Source organism: Pteropus alecto, unplaced genomic scaffold, assembly GCF_000325575.1.
Source record: "Pteropus alecto unplaced genomic scaffold, ASM32557v1 scaffold177, whole genome shotgun sequence".
NCBI lineage: Eukaryota > Metazoa > Chordata > Mammalia > Chiroptera > Pteropodidae > Pteropus > Pteropus alecto.
Window position 1 is genome coordinate 5,041,946 of NW_006442207.1, and position 25,143 is coordinate 5,067,088.

General features: G+C 44.8%; 1 protein-coding gene across 2 annotated transcripts in view; it reads right to left on the minus strand.

Moving 5' to 3' along the window:
* Positions 1-25,143, minus strand: part of TCF7L2 (transcription factor 7 like 2) — a 176,983-nt gene that overhangs the window by 57,991 nt on the left and 93,849 nt on the right. For both annotated transcript variants that reach the window (XM_015596389.2, XM_025039195.1), the window contains exon 3: positions 13,796-13,939. In XM_015596389.2, the coding sequence (XP_015451875.1) occupies positions 13,796-13,939 (144 nt within the window). The remainder of the gene's footprint in view (positions 1-13,795; positions 13,940-25,143) is intronic.

Genomic DNA, 25,143 nt, shown 5'->3' on the forward strand with positions numbered 1-25,143 from the left:
GTTGTAGATGTGTGTAAATGGTATGTGTTGTGTTGGGGGGGGGGGGGTGGTTTGGGGGGGTTGCTGCATAGTTTACACAAAGTGCTAAGATTCGAAATAGCACAAGTCATGCTTTCCTCCCGAGACATCCACCCACTCCTTTACCCAGCCAACTTGGATTAGTCATGCTAAACATAGCCCATTCCCAACCAACTCTTCAAGCTTTGGCAGGTCTAGCCCAGCTGACATTCCGGGCCCAGTTTAACATTACATAATGAGAGCTTCACTCCCATCATGGGCTGCAAGTCAAAACACACTTGCCGAACTCAACCCAGGACACCAGCTTGTTTCCCAGTTACGCGACACAGGAGTGCAAGGGGCAGAACAGAGCTCTTAGCAAAAATGTTAAAGTCTCTAGTGAACTCTTGAATCCATTCCAATTGTGATCAACTCAGTCAGGGTTACTCTGAGTTCAAGTGCTGATGAACCTAACCTAGATACCTTCTGAGTTTTATCACACAGTATTGGTGTCAAACTTGTTTCTCAAGGATCATTTTCACACATTTGTAAAGCTTGAGTTTTTAACAAAAGCCCAGAAAGAAGGTGGTGGGTTGGGTAAGAGGACAAAATTCCCTGCCGAAGACTAGTTGTTCCTCCCTCTTTCAAACCACATGTGTGGACGGCAAAATCTGATTTTCTATGCATTGCTAAAGCACGTTCGTTCCCAATACTCTTGATGTCTGAACTCCAGCTCACCTCTTTCTAAACTTCAGCGGATGATCGTTATTAATTAATCCATCCTCATCACCACCACGAGCCTCCCCATTGCCAGGACAACACCCAGGCCACCCCAGAAAATCAGGATTTCTCAAGTGGAAAAGAAGTGAATTCATATTGAACACACTGAACTTCTCACACTAATCCAGAGAGTTTGAAATTAATGGCACTTAACGTAAATGGTTCACAAAATCAAACTCTGCCTTGAATCAGAGGTGGCAGAATACAGAAAAGCCAAGGTCTGGATACTAGTCTTGATTCTACTGCTATCCAGCTATACAAGCACATGACATTCCAGTGGTCACTCCCTCTCTGGGCCTCAGTCTCCCCAGCTTTACAGGGAGAATGTGATGAGATAGTTAAGTCTGGGTCATCAGTCAGCTCTCACAATTCTAAGATTCTGGTTGGGGTTAGTTGCTCAAGGAATTAATTGTCTGTGTAACAATACTTTTAGGTCACCCAGGACCATTTCTCTGACCTGAGTTATTTTACTTGTCTTGCACCAGAAGTTCTGGTCCATTTGCACAATTACCTTACCAAGAGTCTAGTGTCTGTTAGGTAACATTCAATTTATTACTATCTCCTTACCCAGTCAAGGGTAGAAATTCACTTCCAAGACGTCCCCCTCCCCACCCCACCCCCCCGCCCTGTGCTTTTCTACACCCAGTCAATCTCCCCAGATAACTTCTTTTTTAAATACTGGTGACCACAAACTCTTCTTAATAAATTGGGGTTCTAGTTAAGAACATTAATTACTGGAGCCCTGAGGGTTGTTTGTCCTATTCTAAATAGCTCCAGCTACGGTGCTTTAAAATGACTTTGCCTTCCCCTCCTTCTAAACTGTGAGAAGCTGGAATGCTCAGAGACTCGGATCTGCCTGGAGCCTGGAGGGGATGTGTCTTAGATCTTTGCGACTGGAAGAAAGGCAGAGTAAACACTTGATGACAAACAAGCAAGAACAGAAATAAGGTGAGAAATCCCACTGGATGGGTCCAGTGGAGGAGAAGAGAGGGGAGGGAGAATGGGACCCAAAAGATCCCGGTTATCGGGCAAAAGGGGAGAGTGAAGAAGCAGAGGAATGGGTCTGGCAGCACCTAGGCTGTGGTGGGAACCACAGCTCTGGTAACACCCCAAACTTCAAAGGTGGACTTGCCCACAAAACACCCTAACACAGCTTTCCCTGGCGGCCTCACTACCAAAACCGCTCACACCAGGAAGGACACAACCACCGAGGGAGGTCTGAGGTCTCCAGGAGCTCGGGAGGCGACTTCTTGACTCAGAAAGGAACAGGCAAGAGTGAACTGGGACTCTGTAGAAAACCAGAAGGAGACAGAATTTCCCTGGGAATCAAGTCATTACTTTCAGCTAGAGGGTACACTCCTTGAAGAGAAGGACTCAATCCATCTCACAGGAGACCAGCGCCTGGCCCAGCAGTGCCCAATAGCATTGTGCTAAATGGACTCCAGATGTCCCAAGCACTGTCCCTACCATGTCACCTTTGGAGTTAACAAGACCAATTCTGTAGGTATTTTTATGGTTTGTGTCCAGAAGCAGTAAAGGAAGATGCCGGTCCCACAAAGTCAAGCTGACAGCTACCAGTCATAAGTGTGATGTCTGACAGATTCAGTTTGCTTCCCTGCTTAGCTCCGTAAACTTCTAGTCTTCCTTACTCCTCCATCTGTAAAGCTACTAAAATGACAGTGTTTTGTCTTCCTGAGAACCTGGCCTGGGAACCAGGCCCCCAGACAGCCAGAAGAATAGAATACGCACTCCTAGAAGGACAAAAGAAATAGACAGATCTTTAGGAATGGTAAACAACCAGGGTAGAGCTCAACAATGCTGAGACATTCAAGACCAAGTTGAACGGGCAGCTTCCCATGTACTTTTAGGTCCTCCACAAGTCCATTAGGACACTGCACGCTTTGTCCTAAAATTGTAGGGTGTGGTACACCAACACTGTGGTACCACCAAAATAATTACTCTGAATGCACTACCCCGAAAGGGACAAAGAAGAGGCTGGGAGACTGCAGCGTTAGAGGTAGAAACTTACTTCCAAGTCATTCCCCCCAGTGCTTCTCTGCGCCCTCCCTGGTGTCCAGATGACATCTATTAAATTCAGGCACAGCTCCACAAGGGATCTTGGCCTCTGGCTACGAGAACAATAGCATCAAAAAGCTGCTTGCCAACAACCCATAAATCTAAACAAGTCAGGATGGCAAGAGGACGCTGCCTGGGAATCATCACAGAAGTCAAAAGCAATGTGGTTTAAGATGGGACACACAGACAGACACCCCTCCAGTGGGCTGTGCCTTCTTTCACAAAGGCAAATCCTTCGAGCTCCCACGAGGATTAGGAAATCATCTCTACCCATGTGACCACTAACAGCCTTGGAACTACAAGGAAGGTTTTGGTGAGGACAGGAGGGAGCAAAAGATCTCCAATGGATTAAATGTCTGACTTGACCAAAGGCATCAAGGGTGGGGGTGAGGGGAACGGCATATATGCAAAGACACCAATTTTATTTGCACTAAAGTGGGGGCATTAAAATTATGACGCAGTCCTAAGAAACCAAGAGTCTGAGCTACACTCAACCCTCTTGACCTGGGAAGAAGACTGGCCTGCTCCTGCCTCAGTGATGTGGTCCATATAATGGAAACTTCTGAAGCTGTACGAAGGCTTTCTCCTCCTCCTCCTCACTTAGCCCAGCACTTGGGTAGTGGAATGCAGCAGAAGGGACCACACACCGTGCAAGTATATGCTTTACGCTCTCAGTCCTCACACCCACTCACACAAAAGACATACCATTAATAAGTACAAAAAAATGTGGGTTTCCTCCCAGAGCCATCTTGTGCATAATCCCTCTCATTACTGGCAACCACTGTTAACATTATTTGATTCTGAATTCAGACACGGATGGAGGGGGGACCCAGGGCTCCCTAGCATGTGCACATCTAAAGCTCACCCTCCAAAATGAAACTTTCCTCTTTAAAGCCCTATTTTCATCATTCTACCAAACGGCCATATTTTTTCCCCCTTAATTTGCGGGATCCAAACAATTTTTACTGTGGGTGGTAACAAGAGCCTAACTGTTTCTAATTATTTAAAAAACAAAACCACACACACAAAACAAAACAAAACAAAAATCTATGCTGCCAATTGCTGAGAAACTCAGAAGCCACAACTTCCGGCAATAAAGATTTTTCTTCCCAACTATCATGAACCAGCATATCTGGAGAGCATCTGTGTGTCTGCTCAGTGCTTCTCATACGTGGTCATAGCGAGCTGGGATCATCCTACATGCTAAAGAACAGAGTGTGGCAGTGCGCACCCCGGCCTTGCAAACATATAAAGACCCACGCTTCAAATCCCAGCCCTAACCAATTACTCTCAGTGGAACAAAGCACCAAAAAAAAAAAAAATTTTTTTTTTAAATATGTGCCACATTTTTCTTCTCTTTAAAAATGGGGAAAACAGTTCCTACCTGTAGGGAGGATTAAATAAGTTAATATATGAAAACCACTAAACCATAGAAACCACTCAATAAACGTGACTACTAGCTTATTTATATATAAAATTAGAAAAATATTAGTTTTTTTCTCATGGAGTAGTTATAAGGGTGAAACAAGAATATTTATGAAAAACTGAACCCAATGTCCGAAGGATAGATTTTTAATAAATGGTGGGTGGTATTAATATGAAACCACACCCCTTCCATGGGCAGAGTTCACGTTTCCTTCCTCCCACACCAAAGAGATGAATTTAAAAATACTAAGAATTAATAAATAAAAGCTAATGTTGACAGATGTTCACCAGGTTCCATGTACACCATCTGCCTTATAGACATTAAATCACTGAAATCACCCAATAAATGAAGGAAGATAGGTACGAAAGTGTACCTGTTTGTAGACAGAAAAACTTAAGCTTCAACAGGTTTCAGTGACATGCGCCTCAACAAGCCAGTAACAAAGTCAGGGTTTGAATTCACAGAATCTTGGCCACATGCAATAACCATAACCGAGTGCCAAAAACACATCTCTTCTCTTGAGGCAAGTTATCTATCTCATGCCAAAGAGGCTTGCAAGAATTTTGACTTAATCATTCAATCTGAAAGAGGGAATAACAAATACATCTTTTTATCAATAGGAAACCCATTGAGAAGGCCTTCCTACTAACGACCCAGGAGGAGATCAACACTGAAACAATCCAGTACAATCCTCCCCTGTCCAACCTCCACTTTCTACCCCAGTTGTTAATCACGCCCAGAGGGTGGCGGTAAGTTAAATGGCAGACAGTCATTTTTGTTAATGGACTTCTAAGCCCATCAGTTTTCAGCTGGGAGGATGAGAGAATCTTTCGCTGTTTTTCTAAAGCAAATATTTAGTGCTTTCATCTTTTAGTGCCCTCACGTGCAATCTGTCACCCAAGTAAGAAAAGGAAAAAAAAAAAAAAAAACAACTTCTTGTGTGGATATTTGTAGAATGTTATCATGTTTCCAAGTCTATAAGACAAATGGCAGACACTTTCTTTTCGGAGGGGGGCTGACTGTTTTGCATACTCTTACAGAGGCATAGCTGAGAGTTCAGGTGTCCAGGCCTCATCATTGCACTCGTTCCACTTGCGAATATAGTGCCAGCCCTGGCTTTCTAAAGTGTCCCTATTAATTTAGTCAGGATGCAGAAAAGCAACTTGTTTCTAAGCTGTTTTGTTCCTATTGTTTTGCACAGGTACCTGTGCTTGCTTTGCTTTGTTTAGGACATAATTTTTTTTTTTTCAATGAAAACCATTCTGCTTCCACCTGGAGGACATTCTGCTACAAAAACCTGTTGCCAGACAATGGCAGTTTCTTTATCAGCAAAACTCACTCTTCTCAGCTCTATCTTAGATGCCCTGACCAATGCCACACTCAGAGATTCCTTCAGCCTGGCAAGACAGAGGCGAGGAGAGGGGGTACAGATGAAAAAGCTGGGTTGCTTTTGTAGAAGGCAGTTATAATTCTTTGTCCTGATTCTGAAGCGATTTTAGATGTCAGCAAGCCAGGAGAGCCACAACGATGTTTCTGGGTGTGAGTTTCCTCCCCTTTTCTCCCCTACGGTTTCTGCTTTCTGTACTGGGTCACTGTTCCCGCTTCTCACCGGCTCAAATGGCATGTCTCCAAGTAATTACAAAGACGGGAGTTAGATTACACAGGAATTTACATGTGCGCGACTCCCGTTACCTTCTCCGGCAAAATCCACCGCAGAGGCATCGTCTACAGTTCAGTCAAGTGTGACACTCTGAGCTGGGGGACCTTTAAGGTCACCACTCCTCGTTTTCCAAGAGTAGGACAAGCACACACACACACAAGATCTTCACCACACGATTTCCCTGCATTTCATTTTCTCTAAAAAAGCACAAGCTCTGAGCCAGAGCAGGTGAGCTGGCAGCTCTGGCCTTCCCAGGCACGCAGCAGCGTGTTCCAAAGGCTGGGTAGGGATGCACTCGCGAACTAGAAGCGCCTCGAAGCTCTCAATTCCTGGTTTTCACCTAAGTAATGGGACAAGTGAGAACAGTCTGGGAGAACCACGTTAGGTCAACAAAATATACAGATAATGCACCATCTTCATTTTACGCATTACGCCTAAACCTTGACAATCTACCCTGACATCTGGGAAAGAATAATATACATCATTCAAAGCAGAATATTCCAGAAGTCGTTTTGTTTCACTCTGAGGCCTATATGGTTAGCAATAACATAGTTCCTTTGCAATAATATTTTTCTTTGGCCATGGTCAGAATTAGCTTGAATTCTCCTAAATCGAGAAAATGGCGCAAAGCATTCTGGGTGTGTAAGCAAGAACAGCCAGTGCAAAATATAGAACACCCGACCAAGATTTCTCAACAAGTAACAAGCTGATGACACCAAAGCACTATGGTTACATCTCTTTCACTGAGGAAGGTGTGGACAAAGAGCCTCTGGATGAAAGAGATGAATCAAGTCAATGCTACTTTACAAAGAGTAGAAATGATAACAATGAAATCCACCTGTCCCATAACTAAGGGATAGTGTGAGGGTGTGTATAAGGTAATGGAGATGTTCTGTATGGTTATAGTAACAGTGGAATATGAATTTATGTTAAAATTAATAAAACTATAGACCAAAAAAGTCAATTCTTCTGTATGACATACTTTAAAATATAATTTTTTTTAAATCCCACATCCCAAAAGAAATCTGGTTCTCAGACCAAACAAAAAAATCCAAACCAAAAAATACACAGAAATGTATGTAGTAAGTATAAATCCGAAAAAGACAGTTGCAGGTGATCCAACCAAGCAAGACTGCAGTGAGGAAAGCCAACCATCCCCTCGCCCGACCCTGCCAGAACCTGATTTGAGTACATTTTGCTGTCCCAGGCAGAACAGGGCCGAGGAGAAGCAAGTATCCCATTTTCTTTAGGAGCAAACGTGAGAGCTGAGAACCCACCTCCACATCCGCCATCCGGACCAGATACAGAGGAGGGGGCACACCAATGCCTCCCCCTGCAGGAACTGCGTGCATTTCTGAAATCAGTAAAAGACACCATAAGCCACCTTCTCCTCCCTCTCGCCTCCACCCATCCTTTTCACGTGTTCTTGTAAAAGTGGCAAGAGGAAAAAAACTTGTGCAAGAGACAGAGCTGTGAACAACCAACAAACTGGATCTCCTTCCGGATTGTTGGCTGCTCATTCTTGTTCTCTCTGGTGGAGGGGCTTCTCATTCTCAGGAAGAGTGGGCCTCTCCCCAGTCACACTGGCCCCTGGCGAGCCACCAGGCCTGCCCGAAACCCAGCAGGCAGAAGCCAGGCTGAGCGCGTAGTGATTGAGAGCTTCTATGATCCCCCCAACCCCGACTGGCTCATATTCACTCCAACACCATCTCCTGCCAGCTCTGTTTTCCTAAGCAGCAAGAGGCCACCGCCAGGGCACAGGGGGCACCGGGGGGCACCGCCGGGCGAGGCCTGGCAGACCAAGTGACCAGGGAGGTAGGGAAATGAACCAAATGGGGCAGCTGTGTGTCCTCCGGTCACCCCAATTCCTTCCCACCACCCTCCATTCTAACTTCTTCTTTCTCTGGTGTCTTTAGTTCCTTCCTTGTCCCCACCCTTCCTTGTCAGAAGGAACTAACTTTTCCAAAACAGACATTTTCACTCTGAGAACAGGTCTCTCTCATTTCGACTTTCCCAGAGGAAAAAAATGTTTCTCTCCTGTACTGCTTTGGTGGCCGAGCTGCCTGTGGGCACGCCTCGGGTGGCATGGCCCCAGAGACGTCCATGTGTACATGGGACGTGTCCCACGAGGTTTGTAACGAAGACTGAAAAACTCCGAGGCTGCACAAAGGCCACCTCCTTCCTCACTTTCGGCTCAAGTAGAGGAGGCCAGCCACCGACTGGGTGAGGATGGCCCTTGGAAAGTGGACCAAAACTTGAACCTGGCCTCACCAGGAACGACAGGCCACTTCTACCGCCCTGCTCCCCAAACCAAACAAAATTTTTCTTTACTGCTGCATTTTTTTAATACAAACAGGTGTGAAATGGACTTGCAGAGATAAGATGGAGAAAGCACTGGCACGGTATGGAGTAAAGGAGACAGACGGTGTCGCTCCTGGTGCCATCTCTTGCTACGATGGCAGAAGCTGGCGAGTACATATTTTTTGAATAAGATGCGCAGGACTGGCCTGACCAGGAAGAATTAAAATTAAGGTCTTCCACTTCGCTTAACTGACAACAAGTGCCCCTAATAAAAATAGGTAAATTCAGTTCTGGAGTCAGGGTTGAAATATGGTTCCTCTGTTCCCAAATCCCAGACATCGACCTCACTGACACTGAAGACACTGATGATAGAACGTACTCTGAGAAACAAAGATATCGCAACAAAGAAAGACGGACAGTGTCAAAACCAACCGTGAAAAGCACCCACTCCCTCTCTTCAGGTACTCAGGAAGTATTGTGATTTGGGGGCTAGTAAGAAATAAAAAGTCTTAAGGCTAATTTAAACTCACCCTTGACACGGTTTAGCCCATTACAAACGAATGTGTCACCTCAGAGAATTACAAAAGGGGAGGACCCAAAACAATAAACTGTGCAGATGACAAGTCACTCATCAAAGGCCCAAGTCTTCTCTATTAATAACCTTTGTCACAGAGATGCAAAGAAAACAAGTGACTCACACAGAATGGGGAAAAGGGAGGTGGTCACAGAGATAAGAGCCCTGACACAGCCTGTGGTGTCCCAGGGGGTGTCAGGTGCCCACGAGGCCTGGTGTCACGGAGAAACCACATCCACCTTCATCCGGGAGGACAGACCTCCACGCGGGCCACCGAGGTTTCCTCCTTCCTACACCAGCTTCGCAGGCTGGGAGGGGAGCGTACGAAGCGAAAAGAACAGCGTGGACGGCGTTCAGTCCCAGGAACGGCAAACGCCACGGGAAACAGGGCTTGGAATGACCCTCTCCCTCCGGGCCTGCATGCCCAGTGGGGAGTGCTGTGCAAATTATGTCCAATCTGTGTCAGCCATGTATCAGGGGACCCTGATAAAGTTGGGGGTGACTACATCATGTTCACGATGCACTGGGAATGTGACTTCACTGAGGTGTCAGAAATTCGAAGCTGGTCAGTGAGGTGTCCATTTATAGTGCTGGAGCGGTTAAAAGGCATAGAATGAAACTGGGCTGATTTAAACCAGAAGAATTCAACAAAGAAGCTTTGCAAAGAGGGAATGAGAGAAAGGAGAAATAACAAAATAATAGGGGTGGTCTCACCAGACATCCCGCCCTGAGAATCAATTTGAGGAGGGGGGTGAATCTGCTGGTCTACATGCACAGAATGATCTGGGGTTGTATACGCTTATGTGCTAAGCCATGGGTTACATCTACCATGAGGACATTCTGGAATGTCCGGAGCTGTTTTGTCTTCGTTGTTTTCAACTCACACCCTGTCCCACATGAGATGCGATGCACTGTCACAGTGAAACTTTGGAAACAAGTCTGTTTGCACTGGGGCAATGACTAAGCACATAGAGGGGAACCCACTCCTAGAACGCACAACCACTGGTGAAGTTTTACGAAGAGTCTTTAGAGTGGCAGACATAGGAAAGTGTTTCTATGACAAGAGATGTAATCTAAACAGGAAACGATGCATACGTGCTATGAGCCCACCTATGATTTTTAAAACATCTTTTAAAACACTGGAAGGAAAAATGTCAAAATAAGAACTCTGCCTTCAGGAGTGTTCTCACTGTTTTCTCATCCTGCTTCTCTCTGTAATCAGGAACACCTCAGTGAAGTTACATCCCCAGTGCTTGGTGACCATGATGTGGGCCTCCATCATGTCAGAGTCCCCTGCACGACGGACACAGCTTGACGCAACTTGTGCAGTGCTCCCCACCGGGGAGACAGGACAAATTAAACATTTCGGCTTAACAGAAAGCTTGCTAATCCACAGTTATAATGCGGATTTATAAAGCAAATACTTCCCTTCTAATGCACTTTGTTGTGTAAATCCAGATTTTCCACACATAACATGTATTGAAAAGTAAAGTACCAAGGAAATGAAGCAATATCTATATTTGTTTCAATGAGTAATGAGCAAAAATAAAACTTCGGCCGTGATGCCATGCTTTTTTAGAAATCAGACATAGAATAAGCCACAGATTTATAGGATGTGGTCTAATAAACCTAAGAAAAGTTTCGTTTCCTCTCACCAAAATGGTTAACTCCCTGTCTATGGGACCAGCTATGCCAAGTTAGCAGAAGTCTTCTTTTCGAGTTGAGAGGTTAATAAGCAAATATCAACAATAATGCGCCTACACACACACCCTGAAAACGAAATAAAAAGAGGCTCAACAGTGGCAAAAAGGCAGGTCAATCGAAACATCGGAAGGGACACCGTGCGCCATCTTGCTAATCCCCACTGATCAGAAAGAGTCTGTAGAAGCTCGGAAGAGGAAGGAAGGCGGGCAGGACTGGGACAAAGAGCTTTCTACAAGACTGTTTGCCAGCATTTCCATGAAAACGGTATTGACTAAGCACTTACAGGAAAAAAAACACTTTCTTTCTTATCTGAACGCATTTATGCCATGGGTCACACCCTATTATTGTCACTATTAAACAAGTTAATAGCCCCAATGTAATGACTCTGTATGGCTAGCTTTAAAATGTACGGGAATAGCTAACTAGAAAGAAGTGAGTCATGCCTGCCCAGGTGGGTATTGACTTTCTTATTCATATTTACTCAACTGGTAGACAAACCTAATTCCCTCGAGGAGAGAACTAAAGGTTTAGAATCAAGTCAAACTGCAAGGAAAGAGAGAGAAGGCTAAATATGGATGGGGTAGGAGCGAATCCAGAATGTGATAACTCGTAAAGCAAAAAACGGGACTTTGGATGTCCCGAATCAGAAGATTCCTTCCGGCTCCCAAGGAGGCTGGGTGTGGAACAGAACCCGACACGGCTGCCCCGTAGCAAGTGAAATGTGGTCGGTGTGCAAGGCTGCGACCCGGGGGCTGTTGCCAGAGTCTCAGTAACAGCGGCTGTGCAGCTCCGCCCCTTCTCTCTGCAATCTTTTGCAAAATGAGAATAATCACCACACCTCCCTCTTAGGGTTTTCAGGGTGTGAAGGGTTATATAGGCAAATCACTTACAGAAGTGCCTGGACCATAGGAAATCACTCTTTGATCAGGATTTCAAGGGATCCTCAGAGGTGCCCAGTGAAGCAGGCTGGGCAGGTATTCCACCGCCATCCTCTTTTCACTCAAGGACTGCGTCCCAGAGGGGTGAAGCACCTTGCCGACAGAGTCAGGAAACACTAGACTCGAACCCAGCTCTGACTCCAATCGCATGCAGTTTCCACCGCACGACTCAGAGCCGTCCGTAGCACATCCATACACGGATGGGGATTTCACACGCCACCCCAGTTCCTGCAGACTATCAATAATACACAGCTAATTTCTGTCAAAGCCTGTATGGAAAGCCTGCTACACAACTGAGCTAGCCCAGCGGTGGCTGGCCCATCACAAGCACACATTACCTGTGCACAACTCCTTAAGAATCCTGCTGGGTGCTTGTGACAGACCAAGCACACCAGCAACTCCGGCCAAGCCCCGCTTCACAGGCTTCCTCGCTTGATGCTCAGAACAGCCCGTGCGGGAGCCCCGTTTGCTGATGGGAAAACTGAGGCACAGAGCAGCTAGGTAACTTGCCCAAGTTCGCAAAGCCCGAGTGGTGTCTCTGTGTCTGGCCTAGTCACAGTTCGGGGATGTAGACTCAGTCCTGGAAGTGGGGCATGCTGGCACTTTCCAGACGTTTCCGTGTCTCGAGGGCAAAGCTAGGAAACCAGGCCGGGGGTCTAATCTGTGCTTGTGGATCTTAAGGAATAAGGCAAAAATCCAGTCTTTCTGTTTCATTTCTCCTCATACTCAAAACGGGTGCTGGTTCTCCTTTATCTGCTCCATAACTCCGAACGAAGATCAGTGAGTTACCATCTGCCAGGCCCTGGTGCAGGAACAGCTATGTTCACTATGGCCTTCTCATCCATGGTCAGAATGAACCACCACACTTATTAAAAGCCAGACCAGGGAGGAGCTGCTGAGAAAAGGCTTCCATCGGGCCCTGGCTGCTGCAATGAAGTGGGGACCCCGGATCTGTCAGACCCTGAGCTGTTAAAGGACACAGGCTTTACACATTACACAGGGATCTAAGGTAATCTGGACACAGGATTCATCAGAGGAGCGGGCAGTCCAAAAACCCCGGAGACATCCTCGGTTTTATTCACATCTGGCCAAAGGGTGATGGTTAGATAGGAAGATTCCCACAAGACAGCAATCCAGTAAGTTACTACCCAGAACTAAGACACATTATAGTGTACAAAAGCAGTCTTGGTGTTACGTCAAGTGAAAAGAAAACACAAAATGTGTACAATTCTAATTTTGTGAAGCTCTTTGAAAGTTTAGATACATGAATGGGGAGAAAGAAATGTACCTAAATATTCAGAGATTATAAACGAGGAAAAAAGATCGTGGGTGTTCGCATTTTCTTCTGTATGTTTCTGTGTCCAGTTCTCTTAAAGGAGTATGTATGACTTCTTAAATTAGAGCAAGCTTTTAAAGATGATTTAGTCCACCTCTCCTTCCCAAGGCAAGACACATGTACACTATACTCTAGGCCTGTCTTTTGTCCTTGTAACTCTAACACATAGCACAGGTATACAATAAATGTTTTTAAAAGACAGAGGACTTTACTAATTGGCTCTTAAATATTCACGTTTCTTTTTTAAAAAAACTAGCATCAGTACTAAATCATTTGCTGTTTAAATCTAAAGAGTTACTTTAAAATTTTTATCTGCATTGACTTTTACTTTTCTGAAGATGAAAGCATGTTCTAGATGTCCTTTATCCTTTGGGACGACTAATTTGAAGAGAACTGTCACTCCCGAGCATGGAGCAGTCCGGGGTATTGACAACGTATTGAATTATTTAAAGGAAATTAACAATGCTTCCTGTCCTTGGAGAGCAACATCTGTGAGAAACGCCTTTCACGGCGGCCTTAGGAAGCTGTCACTGCAGAGGAGCGAGCATTTCTCAGCACCCCGAATTCTAAAGGAAAATTATAAGTTCTAAACAACTAGTAACAAAGGCGAAGTTGAGGTGATAACTTCTCCTCCACTAGGAGCTACAAAGACTCCCAGAAAATTATTTCCTAGGGGTCAAGTTTAATGGGATAACATGTTGTTCGTCATTCTCATGGAAGCGCCACGTAACACTGCACTGTTGGCCTTTACAGGGAGTCAGGCACCTTGAGTTCACGGGAGCACCACCCTCCACCCTTTCCTGTAAACTGGCATTTTTATGGCTATGATAAACCTATCAGTGGTCAGTTCACCCAGACATCATGGCACCCAATATGACGGGACCCGGCGGGAACTCAGGGACCATGGCAGATGGGCCCTGCCCTAGCTGGAGGTAAACTTTGGACGGGTGGTTTCATTTCAGAGCTGGCTCATCTCATACCGTCATTTTGCTGCGAGACCTACCTCCAAACACCAGGGCTCCCCAACCTTTTGTAAGGAGTGGCTCCTTTGCATGTCCCTGAAGACTTGAGTGCTGACAGTGAAGTCTGAGGGGGGGTAGAGGTGCTGACAGTCATGTCCCTGAGTGCAGCAAGGGAGGGGGCATTGCTGCCAGGAAGAAAGGGGAACAGAGTAAGGCTCTGGAGGGAGCGGGGCGCAGTCACCAAGGCATTCGCGGCCCCAGCCTGACTCTCTGCCCTAACCCACACGTTTCCGCAAACTCCGAGCGAGGATTACGATGTTCCCCACAGGAACCCAGAACTCTTCCACCTCCCTGCCATCCAGCTGGGGTCCCCTCTAGCGACATCTTAAACACGAACTCTTCCATGCAGCCTTTCTGTTATATCCATTCCCACTATTCCCACTTCTGCCCATCATCTTCTGGATGGACACAGCCATTCCTGCCTCTGGGCCCCCTGTAAGACAGCTAGCTAGCATTTTTATTCATTCATTCATTCATCCTCTCTCTCTCTCTCTCTCTCTCTCTCTCTCTCTCTCTCTCTCTCTCTCTCTCTCCTCATTTCCCTTACTTTCAACTTACCTTACTGAATCCTCCATTAGTTTAAACCACGTGGTACTGGTGTTTCTACCCTACATTTTCCCACCCATACAGCTGTTTAGGGATCTGTCTTGACACTTTTCCCTCTGCCAGACTGCAAACTTTTCTGAGAGAAGCAACTACACTGACCCTGCAGACCTCTTGAAAGATCTGGCCGCACACACCTTGAGCGCTCGGCAAGTATGTGCGGCACTGAACTCCCACTCAGCTGGAGCCCGTCGTGAGAGCTGCCTCCGTGTACCGACTGCCCGCTCCGTGTGCGGCTATAGATAGGGATGGATATGCGTGTTCTTCCGCTCCTCCTCACAACCACCCTGTGAGGTAGGTACTGCCATGCTCATGTCACAGAGGAGGAAACTGCCTCAGAGACGTTAAGGGGCATGCCCAAGGTCACACAGCTAGGGATTGGCAGAGGGGGGATAGGGACCAGGTCTCAGTCAACTCACGATGCTGCTGTGTAGACTCATTTGCCTGTCCAGATGTTGGCTACTGCTTTATAAATGGGGGAGAAAATGTAGGGATGTAAAGGGTGACCTGGGGTCTGAGAAGAGCAAGTTCACAACAAAGAAATACCATTCTAATTGTCTGTAAAGAAGAAAAATATCTGCGTCCATGGTAAAGAATGCATACCTTCTCTGCTCTAGTTTATAATAGTTTCGTATGAAGGAAAATCCCCTGAACAAATTTCTCACCCTTCTTAATCCTGAATAACAGAATTCAGGATGAAGAAAGTGAGACTGAGCACAAGAACCAATATCTTACGTTCTGATATTCACTAAATAGCAGGATGAGCATAGTAGGTACTGAAGACTGGGAGACAGAAAATCATTGGAGAGAACAGACAAATCTATAAAACAGTAGCCACATTTCTAGAAAAATTTACATGGTTGTCCTATTTCCTGGTCCTCCCATGGGAGATCTGTCCAGGTGGACTAAAACCGTCCAAAGGCCATGTGGACTCCCCAAAGGAAAAGGGACCACGATCCCCTACAAAGTGGTGCTACTCCAGGACCTTTTTCCAGTGGCAGCAGTCCCTGTGTCTGAACTTTGAAAGCCACCAATGCCAGTAGCCCCAAAATCTGTCCCCCAAGTAAGAGCCGCCCAGACCACAGAGAAAGTCGTGGCTGCCCACTCCTGGAGGTCTCTGGTCTCCACAGCACTCATTCATCATCATGACGGTGAGTCACCAGGCAAGCATTAGTCCGTTTGCAAGATTAGCCCAGCTTTACCACTAAAGTAATCCTATTCCGCCTTGTCACAGTGGTGACTCACCTGACTGCCTTCCACCAAAGGCAACATGGTTTACAAGGTTTAACCCTCCGACTGTTCCCCGAAGGAACCCAGCAATATAGGAGTTTCAATCCTTGTCTGCTTGTTTTGTCTTCTGATACAACGCTGAGAACAAAAGGGGAAAGTTCTAGGCAGCAGGTGCCCCAGAGGAGTTTGGGAAAGAAATGTGTCCAAGGTTACCACAGGCCACCTCATCTTTATCATCTCCTCATGACCTCTCCCCAGGGCCTATGCTCCCACAGGGGCTTGTGGCTTAGGAGGGAATGTTACACACACACCCTCTGTAGATCTACATACTCTTCCATGGTTGGGAACCTCAGAGCCAAAAACGCACGTTGCTTTTACCAATCCTGAGGGAGCTGACGGCTTTGACATTTGTGGGATTCACCTTATCCCCATGGCATCTTACGGGCCTACCCTGCTTTTGTCTTTATTCTAATTTCTTTAGTTATTTGTTTCCAATGCTTTTGCATGATATGAAGTTTTATAAGCCACTTCAAATGTGAGGGGTATAAGATGTCTTATAAACAAATTCAAATGTATGTATAAGTGCAAAGTCATTTTGTACCATGAAACAACTGTAGTTCAGTGTCACCTAACAAGTGCAAAACTCTTCAGTGGATCCTAAAGAGTAAAAAGCAGATGTCTGCCGAGTTTTCTGCTCAGCATCCATTTGTGCTTTTTCACATATCGGTACACCCTAAATTATTTAGGAGGCACCATCCTAACTCTCAAGCCATGTATTTCAGGTGAAGTGGGATGGGCAAGTGTGCTTAGTCCAAATGCACTCAACATATTACACCCTCGTACCATAGCCTGTGGTCTGAAACCATAAGGGAAGACAAGATCTCCCTGAACTTGAATCTGCCCCTATGCAATGAAGTCAACCTGGAGGAGAGCAGAGCCAAGAGCTGAGGGGAATAGTGTCCTGGTGTACGAACCCCTGGATTGGGCCATGCCTGATGCATGCTAACGTGGGCTTTTCAGTTATGAGTTAATACACTCATTTTGCTCAGGCCAGTCTAAGTTGGGGTTGAGGAGAGAGAGAGGCATCGTGACTGGAGCTGTCTAGTAACCACAGTCAGACTGACCTCAATAATCCACCAACTCCATATCAAGTGGTAATGGGGAAAAAAACTGGAGACGCTCCAGGAAAGTAAATGAAGGCCTCATGAGCTTCATGCTCCTGGTATGACGAGGGAGTTGATCCAAGACAATATATTGGAGTAGGTGTCTGGTACTTTTTGAAATAATATCTGGGACAGGGAGAGGGGATCTTGAGCAACTCCACACCTGCTGGCCGACTTTCTCCAGGGCCTCTGTAGCCACTGGTTACACTGACCTATTTTGACATGTGGTCACCAGAAGGTAGGACCTATGAATACTTAACATTTGAATATTAAGTACTAAATTCGCCTCCCAGCTTTCCCTGGAAACGCTGCCTATTTGTGACAAAGGAGCTAAAGAGGCGAGTTTCTTCTGGGGAAGGTGAAGCTACCAGACTATGGCATGTCAAGAGAGAAGGGAGGCAAAGGGATGGTGGGTTTCATGTCCACTGGCGACTCCGGATCTGACGACACTGTGTGTTGGCCAGTTCTGGACATGGCCACACAGATCAAGAATCAAGATGTGCCACTGAGAAAGTAGTAATACTCGTGTAGTCTACTATTTTGTTTATGAGTTTATAGCCCCCTTTCAACAGGTGGCTGGGAAATATTTAAATGTGAACACAATAGAATGAAACCCAATGAGCTAGAAAGTACAATTTGCTCTGCCAGGAAAAATAAACAGAGAAAAGGGTCTAGAAGAAGGAGTTGAAAAGCATTTCTTTTAAAATCCTAAAAATACTAAAGCCCCCAGAGAAAGATTTTATATGAAATAATGCTATTCAGACCCAACTAGGTGAACAGCTGTTGGCTGTTGGGAGAATTCTGAGCCCACCTCTTTGGCAGGAAGAAGAAACGTTTTCAATTCTGTCTCAAAAAAGTCTGGTGTGACGGTTAATTTTATATGTCAACTTGACTAGGCCACAAGGTGCCCAACTTTTTTTTTTTTTTTTGGTGGAGGGCAGGGGGAGTTCAAAATTTAAATTGACAGACTGAGTAAAACTGCCCTCCCTAATGTGGAGAGGCCTTATCTAACCAGTCGAAGGCCTGAACAGAACCAAAGACTGATTCCTCCCGGCCAGTTCCAGCAAGGGGAAATTATTCCTTTTGCCTTCCTTGGTTTTTCCTGCCTTCAGACTTGACCTGAAATACTGGCTCTTCTCAGATCAAGACTTCCCGCCTTTGGACCTGAACTACCCCATTAGCTTTCCTGGTCCTCAGGCCTTCAAACTCAGACTGGAACTACACCATCGTCTCTCTTGGGTCTCCACCTTACCAACCACAGATCTTGGGCCTTGTCAGTCTTCATGATGGCATGAGCCAATTACATGCACGCACACATACGCACACACTATTGTTTCTGCTTCTCTAGAGAAGCCCAAATAACACTTTTGGGTTGTATTTTTTATGTGTATTTCTCCCCCAGCAAGAGAGAAAGGATGATTTGTAGGTCTCTAGAATAAATCAGAATTGCAAAATGAAATGGGTCTTAGAAATGATGTAACTGAATTCTTTATAATTTGTTAAACATTCCTAAATCTAGACGTACCTAGGATTGCACAAGTAGAAAAAAAACTTAACACTCAGATTTTAAAACTAGGAGTCCAGGGCTCTATGCATAACATGGGAAAAAAATTTTTTTTTGAAAACACAGCATCTTTGAAGGAATAAGAAATCCACTTAAGAGAAAGGCACTGATGAGCCATTCCACTAAAGAAGCAAACCAGTAAAATAACATTTTAAAAATTGGTTAAATCCTCATATCGCTCATCAGTTACTTACATATACACACATGTGTGTACAAAGACACCAAAAAACAAATAAGCAACAGCAACCATGCAACCGACCAACCAAAGCCACATGCACATACATAACCTGGGAGAGTGAGTTCAGGTCTTTACAGGTCATGCTGGTCTAGTTTTAAGCTCCATTAATAATTCTCGCCTCTGTGAAAGTGGGGTAACTGCAATGGGAACTAATTACATTTGAAATATGTTGTCAAACAACTTAACACAAATGCAAAGTCACTAATCAGGGCTCCAGAAAAGCTAGTATTCTCGCCATTAAGGGTGGGTCCAGCTCTTCCCCAACTCTGGATACCATCATTGACATGGCAAATGTACTCAACATTTTTTCCAAGATTATTTTTCAAAACGTGGGTGTGTGCGAGCGACGAGGTGAGAGTCTCTGCATGGTGCATGTGTGCACACACATGAGGCACACTTGCATGCATGCAGGGCAGGCGGTATCATCACACACGGTGGGCAACGGCCTACGCTCGGGAACGGCACATACCCAGCTCGCATACAGCATCTCCCTCTTCCCTCACCTGCATCAATACCACTGAGCCACCCTGTCAGAGGTGGCAGCAGCGGAACTGTAATCACTGCACTGAAGGGATGTAGGAAAAAGTCTGCCTTGGCCCTCAAGGGCGGCATCACCACAGGAGCCAACGTCAAGTCCGTCCTTACACTTGCCTTTCACAAAGCACAGTTCACCTCGTCCCAAGTTCAGCACAGAGACAGATATGGGGCCCTGGTGTCACTGCCTAATTCCCACTCACTCGCTGTGTGCCCTCTATCTCCCTCTCTCTCTAGAGCTCAGTCTGTCATGTCACATGAGGGTGCCAACTGTTGGATGACTTCTAAGAGCCTACGGCATGCTCCGACTCTGCGGGGCTGGCGGGACACAGAATAAGGGGATTTGCTAGGTTCACACTGCTCCCGGTGCAGATCCAATGTGCCTCAATTTACAGACATGGCCAGCGTACAACGAGAGTGCATACTTACTGAAGAAAGTTACGTTCGAGAGGAAAAAGTGACATTCTTTTATCGGTTATAAGCTCTACATGCCCAAGGAAAAATATCTTAGGGATACGATCTAATGAATGGAATTTGCAGCGTCATTTCAAAAGAAAACTTTTGAAATGAAAAACAAAACTTTTTTGGTTGAAAGAAAACTTTGCCAATTTGTTTTGTTTTCTGGGCCATCTCAGCTATTGAGAAGTAGGAAATAAACTATACTTTTTTCTTTTAGTATCACAAACAATGAAGGAAAAGTAGGTGCAAAATTAGTTGTTTAAAGAGTTTGGGATAAAGTAAAAAAAAAAAAAAAAAAGTTATTTGGATGATTGTGAATAAAGGAAATACTCTTATTTTTTACCTGCTAACAACATTAAGTTAACTCTTTAAGTGAAGGTCAAGGGTTTATTGAGATGAGAGGTAGTAACATGAAGTGGCTAAACTTAACATGATCCAGAGTTGGGAGATTAGGCAAGGCATACAGGCAGTGAATGATGTTCTAAACAGACATAGCTAGAAGGCTAAATGAAGTGCTTTCCAAGGCCAGCCTAGTTCCTGGGACACCCATACACTAGCAGAGCACCAGTGCATCTCTCCCATCTGTTTCCTCCAGCCATGATGGGGTTCCCACCTCTGCAGGTGCAAAGTGAAGCTTCTCCCTGCAACCTCACTAGCCATTATCTGCTAATGAAACTGAGGGTCTCTGTCCCTAACAGTATACTTTCTCCAGACAAGCGAAGTGCCAGCAAGTGCAGCGAAAACTACGCTTATCAGTCACTTTGAGAGTATAGGAGTTGACTCACATGTTCAGGCAAAAAATATCAGTCCATAGTCCTTTACCAGCAATGATGCTACAGAAGAACCGGAAGCAGAAGTCTGGGCCCAAGAACCACAGGCTACAGAAAGCCTGGTGAATCCAGCCGATAGGGTACATGTGATATACTGTGCTTTTAGAGAGATTCTTGCTGAAGGGAAGTCCGCTCTCCAGGCAAGCTTCTGGGAAGGAATGTGTACCCGCACCATGTCACTGTGGACCGTAAACAGCACTGCGCAGAATCTAAGGGCCAAGGGGAGGAGTCTGATTGGGACCTGTGTTGCCTACCAGGCAATGCTCTTTAAAATCCACACATCTCCTACAGAAAGTCTAAAATGGGACTGAGAGGTTGTAAAGACAACCCAGGAATGGGGGGTGTGTCTGGGGAATCTAGTGACCACTCAGGAAATTTAGAGCTTTGCTCTGAAAAAAAAAAAGAGGAGGTTGATAAACAGCACCCTCTCTACCTTACCGATGAAGACTAAATGTTTTAAAATGCAAATAACGGGTTTCTAGAACAGCCCTGGAATTTCTCCTGGAAATGTTTTCATAACTCACATCTTGTTTGCCACGAGAGCCCCAATTACATGTCTTCTTTTCTCATTTCTACTAACCAATTATTAGCATTAGATAATAACATACTATTTTCTGCTAATGTGTTTCCTGACAACATCAAACTCCAGAGGGTCTTCATGGTGTAATAACTGAATAACTGTGCAAATGAGGGCTAATTTATGAGAAAATGTTATTTAAACCTTCTCGGGTGTTTATGAAAACAAAAACAAATCATATTGGTTGAAAGGCACTATACTGATTGCATAAAAACTTATTAAATTGAAATAGTTTGAAAAAAGTTCATTAAGAAAGGAGGAATCGAATTGGAAGGATATAAAAGATAAGGATATAAATATTCAAAAACAATAGATTCCCACAGGCAGAACCTATCGGGATACCATCTTACTCAGAATGGAAAGGTACATGAGAATTTGGGGGAAGGCTCACCAGCTCCATTCGTAAACACCCCTGGTTCCAAAATGACACTTGCCCCCAATGTGTCATCCCCCAAAATTATCATGCTACTGGCAATCGGATACTTGAGCAACCACAGCTGTTGTCCTTGTACACATGCCTGGGGCAATCGTAATGGGTCCATCCTGGATGATGGTTAAGGTGGCAGAAGGCAGGGTAGATATAGCCTGGGTCAGCTGCCTGGTAATTAATTCTCTCAGTACTATGGTATTCGGGGTTTCTCAACTTGAAAGGGGGAGATGGAGTCATAGAAGAAGGAATATGGGGCCTAGAACAAATGAACCCCTGTGCCACCCAAGGCTACCTCCTTCTACCCCAAACATTTATATCTTTGTTAGTAAAAATCAAGTTGAAGAGAACCTTAAGAGAGAAGGAAAAATCTGAGAGAGAGAGCATCTGTGTGTGTGTGTGTGTGTGTGTGTGTGTAGATGGCAACAGAGATATCACACAGATGAACTGGAGGAGTCAACCCCCTCTTGCTCCCACCACTACATAGATGGGTTCTCCTGTTCAAGTGTAGCACCCATATAATAACTCATATATTCTCATTAATAACGCTGAGAGAACACCTAGTTTTCAGAGTTCTCTTAAAACTAAGAGCTCCTAGCTTCTTAAAGTGAAAGCCATCTTCACATGTATTACATGCACAGCCAATAAAGTTAAATATTCAGGTTTTCCTTGAAAAGTTTCTGTCAAAGTACATAAGGAACATTAATGCCAAAAACGGCGCTGGATGGTCGTTATCAGAACTGATTACAGAGCAGCTGACCCAGGCCAGGTCCAGCCAGCACAGCCACTGCCCTGGCCCACAGCAACCACAGCACAGCTGGGAGCCTGGATGGCAAATGTGGACAAAGTGAATTTTCTTTCCTATCTCCAGAATATAAACATACCTGGGCCTCTTAATATTTACAATGGGTAAAACCAACAACCAGAAATGGTACAAACAAGCAAACCAAACACCAAACTAAAAGAATCCCATGCTGAAAATAGCTTCATCTCATCACAATCGTCTGGATGCCGCTAGCGTGATTTCCACCAGAGGAGAAAATGAAGACGAAGGTCACAGACAGCACCTATCAGGAATAAGCTTGAGTCGCTGGAGATGAAGTCTCAATGCTTAGTCAAACTACAGAAAAAGTTACTAGCGATAGGAGCTACTTTTATAGATTAAAAGCCTTCAGTGCTTCCAGGAGACCTTGAACTCTGAAGTCACCTTTTGGCCCGTGTTTGGTTCTGCTGAGGTAAGTACTTGTTCAAAAACGCAGAGCACTCGTACACTGGGAACTCTCTGCCCCATAACAGTATTTACCACAATAGCACTTAACTTCCAATATAAGGGAAGAGATCGTTTTTTGGAAATTAACACAAATATGGTCTGACTTCATATTTTTAAAATTCTGAAGCTTACCATCAATTGATGAATGGATCAATAAAATGTGATCTAGCCACACAATGGAATATTATTCGACTATGTAAAAAGGATGAAATACGGATGCATGCCACAACGTGGATGAATCTTAAAAACATGCTAAGTGAAAGAAGCCAGTCACGAAGGACCACACATTGTGTAATCTCACATACACAAAACACAGATCCAGGCACGGAAAGTAGACAGGGGTGAGGGAGGCACTGGAGGGAACAAGGAGTGACAGTTGGTGGGTGTGGAGTTTCTTTGGGGATGATGAAAATATTCTAAAATTGTGGTGATGGCTGCAGAACTCTACAAACACACCAAAAACCATTAAATTTCCACTTTAAATGTGTTAACTGTATGGTATGTGAGTAAACTTTTTTTAATTTTGAAGTTTCAATTTGGCGTAATTGCCATTATCTTAACATTTCTATTTGAATTCTGAGCACTTTTTATTTGAAACAAATACATGGCTCTGGGAAACAGGCAGGATAAGAATTATTATTCCCATTTTCCAGGAAACAGAGGTCCAGAGAGCTTCTGTGTTCTTTCCACCTGCTGGCTAGGTTTCCGCAGGGCATGGAGGGAGCATAAATTATGGGGGAAGGGTTAGGGGTCACAGGCCTTATCATCCCCCAAATCAGGGAGGGACTGATAACCACATCTTGCCAGATGTCTAGAAATTTGTAAGGTTGGGGTTGGAGCCTACAGACAGGAAACTAAACAAAGACATTGAAAAATGGCACCCGGATTACTAGAAAGGAATTCTTAATAGCATGAAATTCAGGTTAACAATTTTGCTGAAAAAGCAGGGGAGGGGGAAGAGTCGCCTCTTGAGTTGATAGCTGGTGGGGTGAAAATACAGCCAATTAGGTGTGGCCATATAATTTTCACATCAAACATCCTGTGCTCCCAAAGGCAACTAATGGCACAGCTTGCTGTGGGTTTTCCCAAGTTTTCAAGAGCTGTGACAGCCCTCTTCAGCAAAGCCATTCAATGTAACAGAGGGTTAAAGCGAGAACCGCAAACACTTGTTTTTCTTAATTTACACCTTTCATTTACTTCCCCAGAAATGTCATAGAGGAGCCACGAAATGCACGCTGTACTGTCGGTAGATGGTTCCTTTCAAGAACAGGATTTAGAGAGCAGAATGCGAATCCTCGAAGGTAATCTGGAGCTGTGCCTTCAAAAAAAAACAACCCAGTATTCTGGGAGAGCAAGAGGATCTGGTTTGGTTCTCTCACTTAAAAAAAAAGAAAGACCATTGGGAGAGTGGAAGACTAGGATTTCAGATACGCAGTGTAATGGCTTCACGGTGTCTCTTCTGCTAAACCAGGCGGGATCTAAAACCATTGCTGGACAACAACAAACAGAACAGCTCACTGGCTGTTATTCTCTGCATCACAGACCTTGCTGAAGCATGAAAAGCTACTAGCTTTTATATATATATATATTATCATGCTGTGTAGTTTTAACATTTTTTTTTTTTGAAGAGAGAATTTAAAATGTACATTTGCAAATTGAGGTGTCATTCATTTAAAAATATTATTTCCTATTTCTTACTCTGTTCTTTAGTTTCAGGATTAATGGAAGGAGGGTTGCTCAATAAACGCGTTAAAGCAGGATTTCTCAACCTGGGCACTACTAACATTTTGATAATTCTTTGTGGTGGGAGGCTGCCCTCGTAGTATCCCTGGTCTCTCTCCACCCACTAGGTGACAGTAGCATCCCCTGCCCAGCTATGACAACCAAAACTGCATCCAGACACTGTCAAATGTCTCACCCCGACCGAGTACCAATGCGTTAAAGGTAAATGGCCTGAAATTTTTTCCTATGACATGGACTGATCCAGAGGCCCTAGGTTGAAAAAGTACCCAGATCACTGCAGCACCCAGAGGCAGCAACACAATCTTCCAACCCTAACGCAAATCCTCTAACAGCAATCAGGAAACCCAGCAAAATGTGGCAATGATGTAGATACTAGATATTCCTGTAAGCCTAGCTATTTTCCAAGGTCCCACAGAGCCCAACAACTTTTTTACATGTCCTTAATATTGTCATTTGCAAATGTATGAAGGGACTAGCAAGATTAGTATGGTCTAAAAGGGAGAAGGAGGAGTCCAGCTGCATATAGGTCTCGTTAAAATCGCAGAGCTTTGGAAATCTGCTGAACTATAGATTGAGATACCTCAATCTCTCAAGAAAACTCAAACTACTCCCTTTTCTAAGTTGGGGGAAACTGTTGGTAGCCAGCAGGCAAAACAATGATATTATCTCTCATCTCCTTTAATGAAAGAAC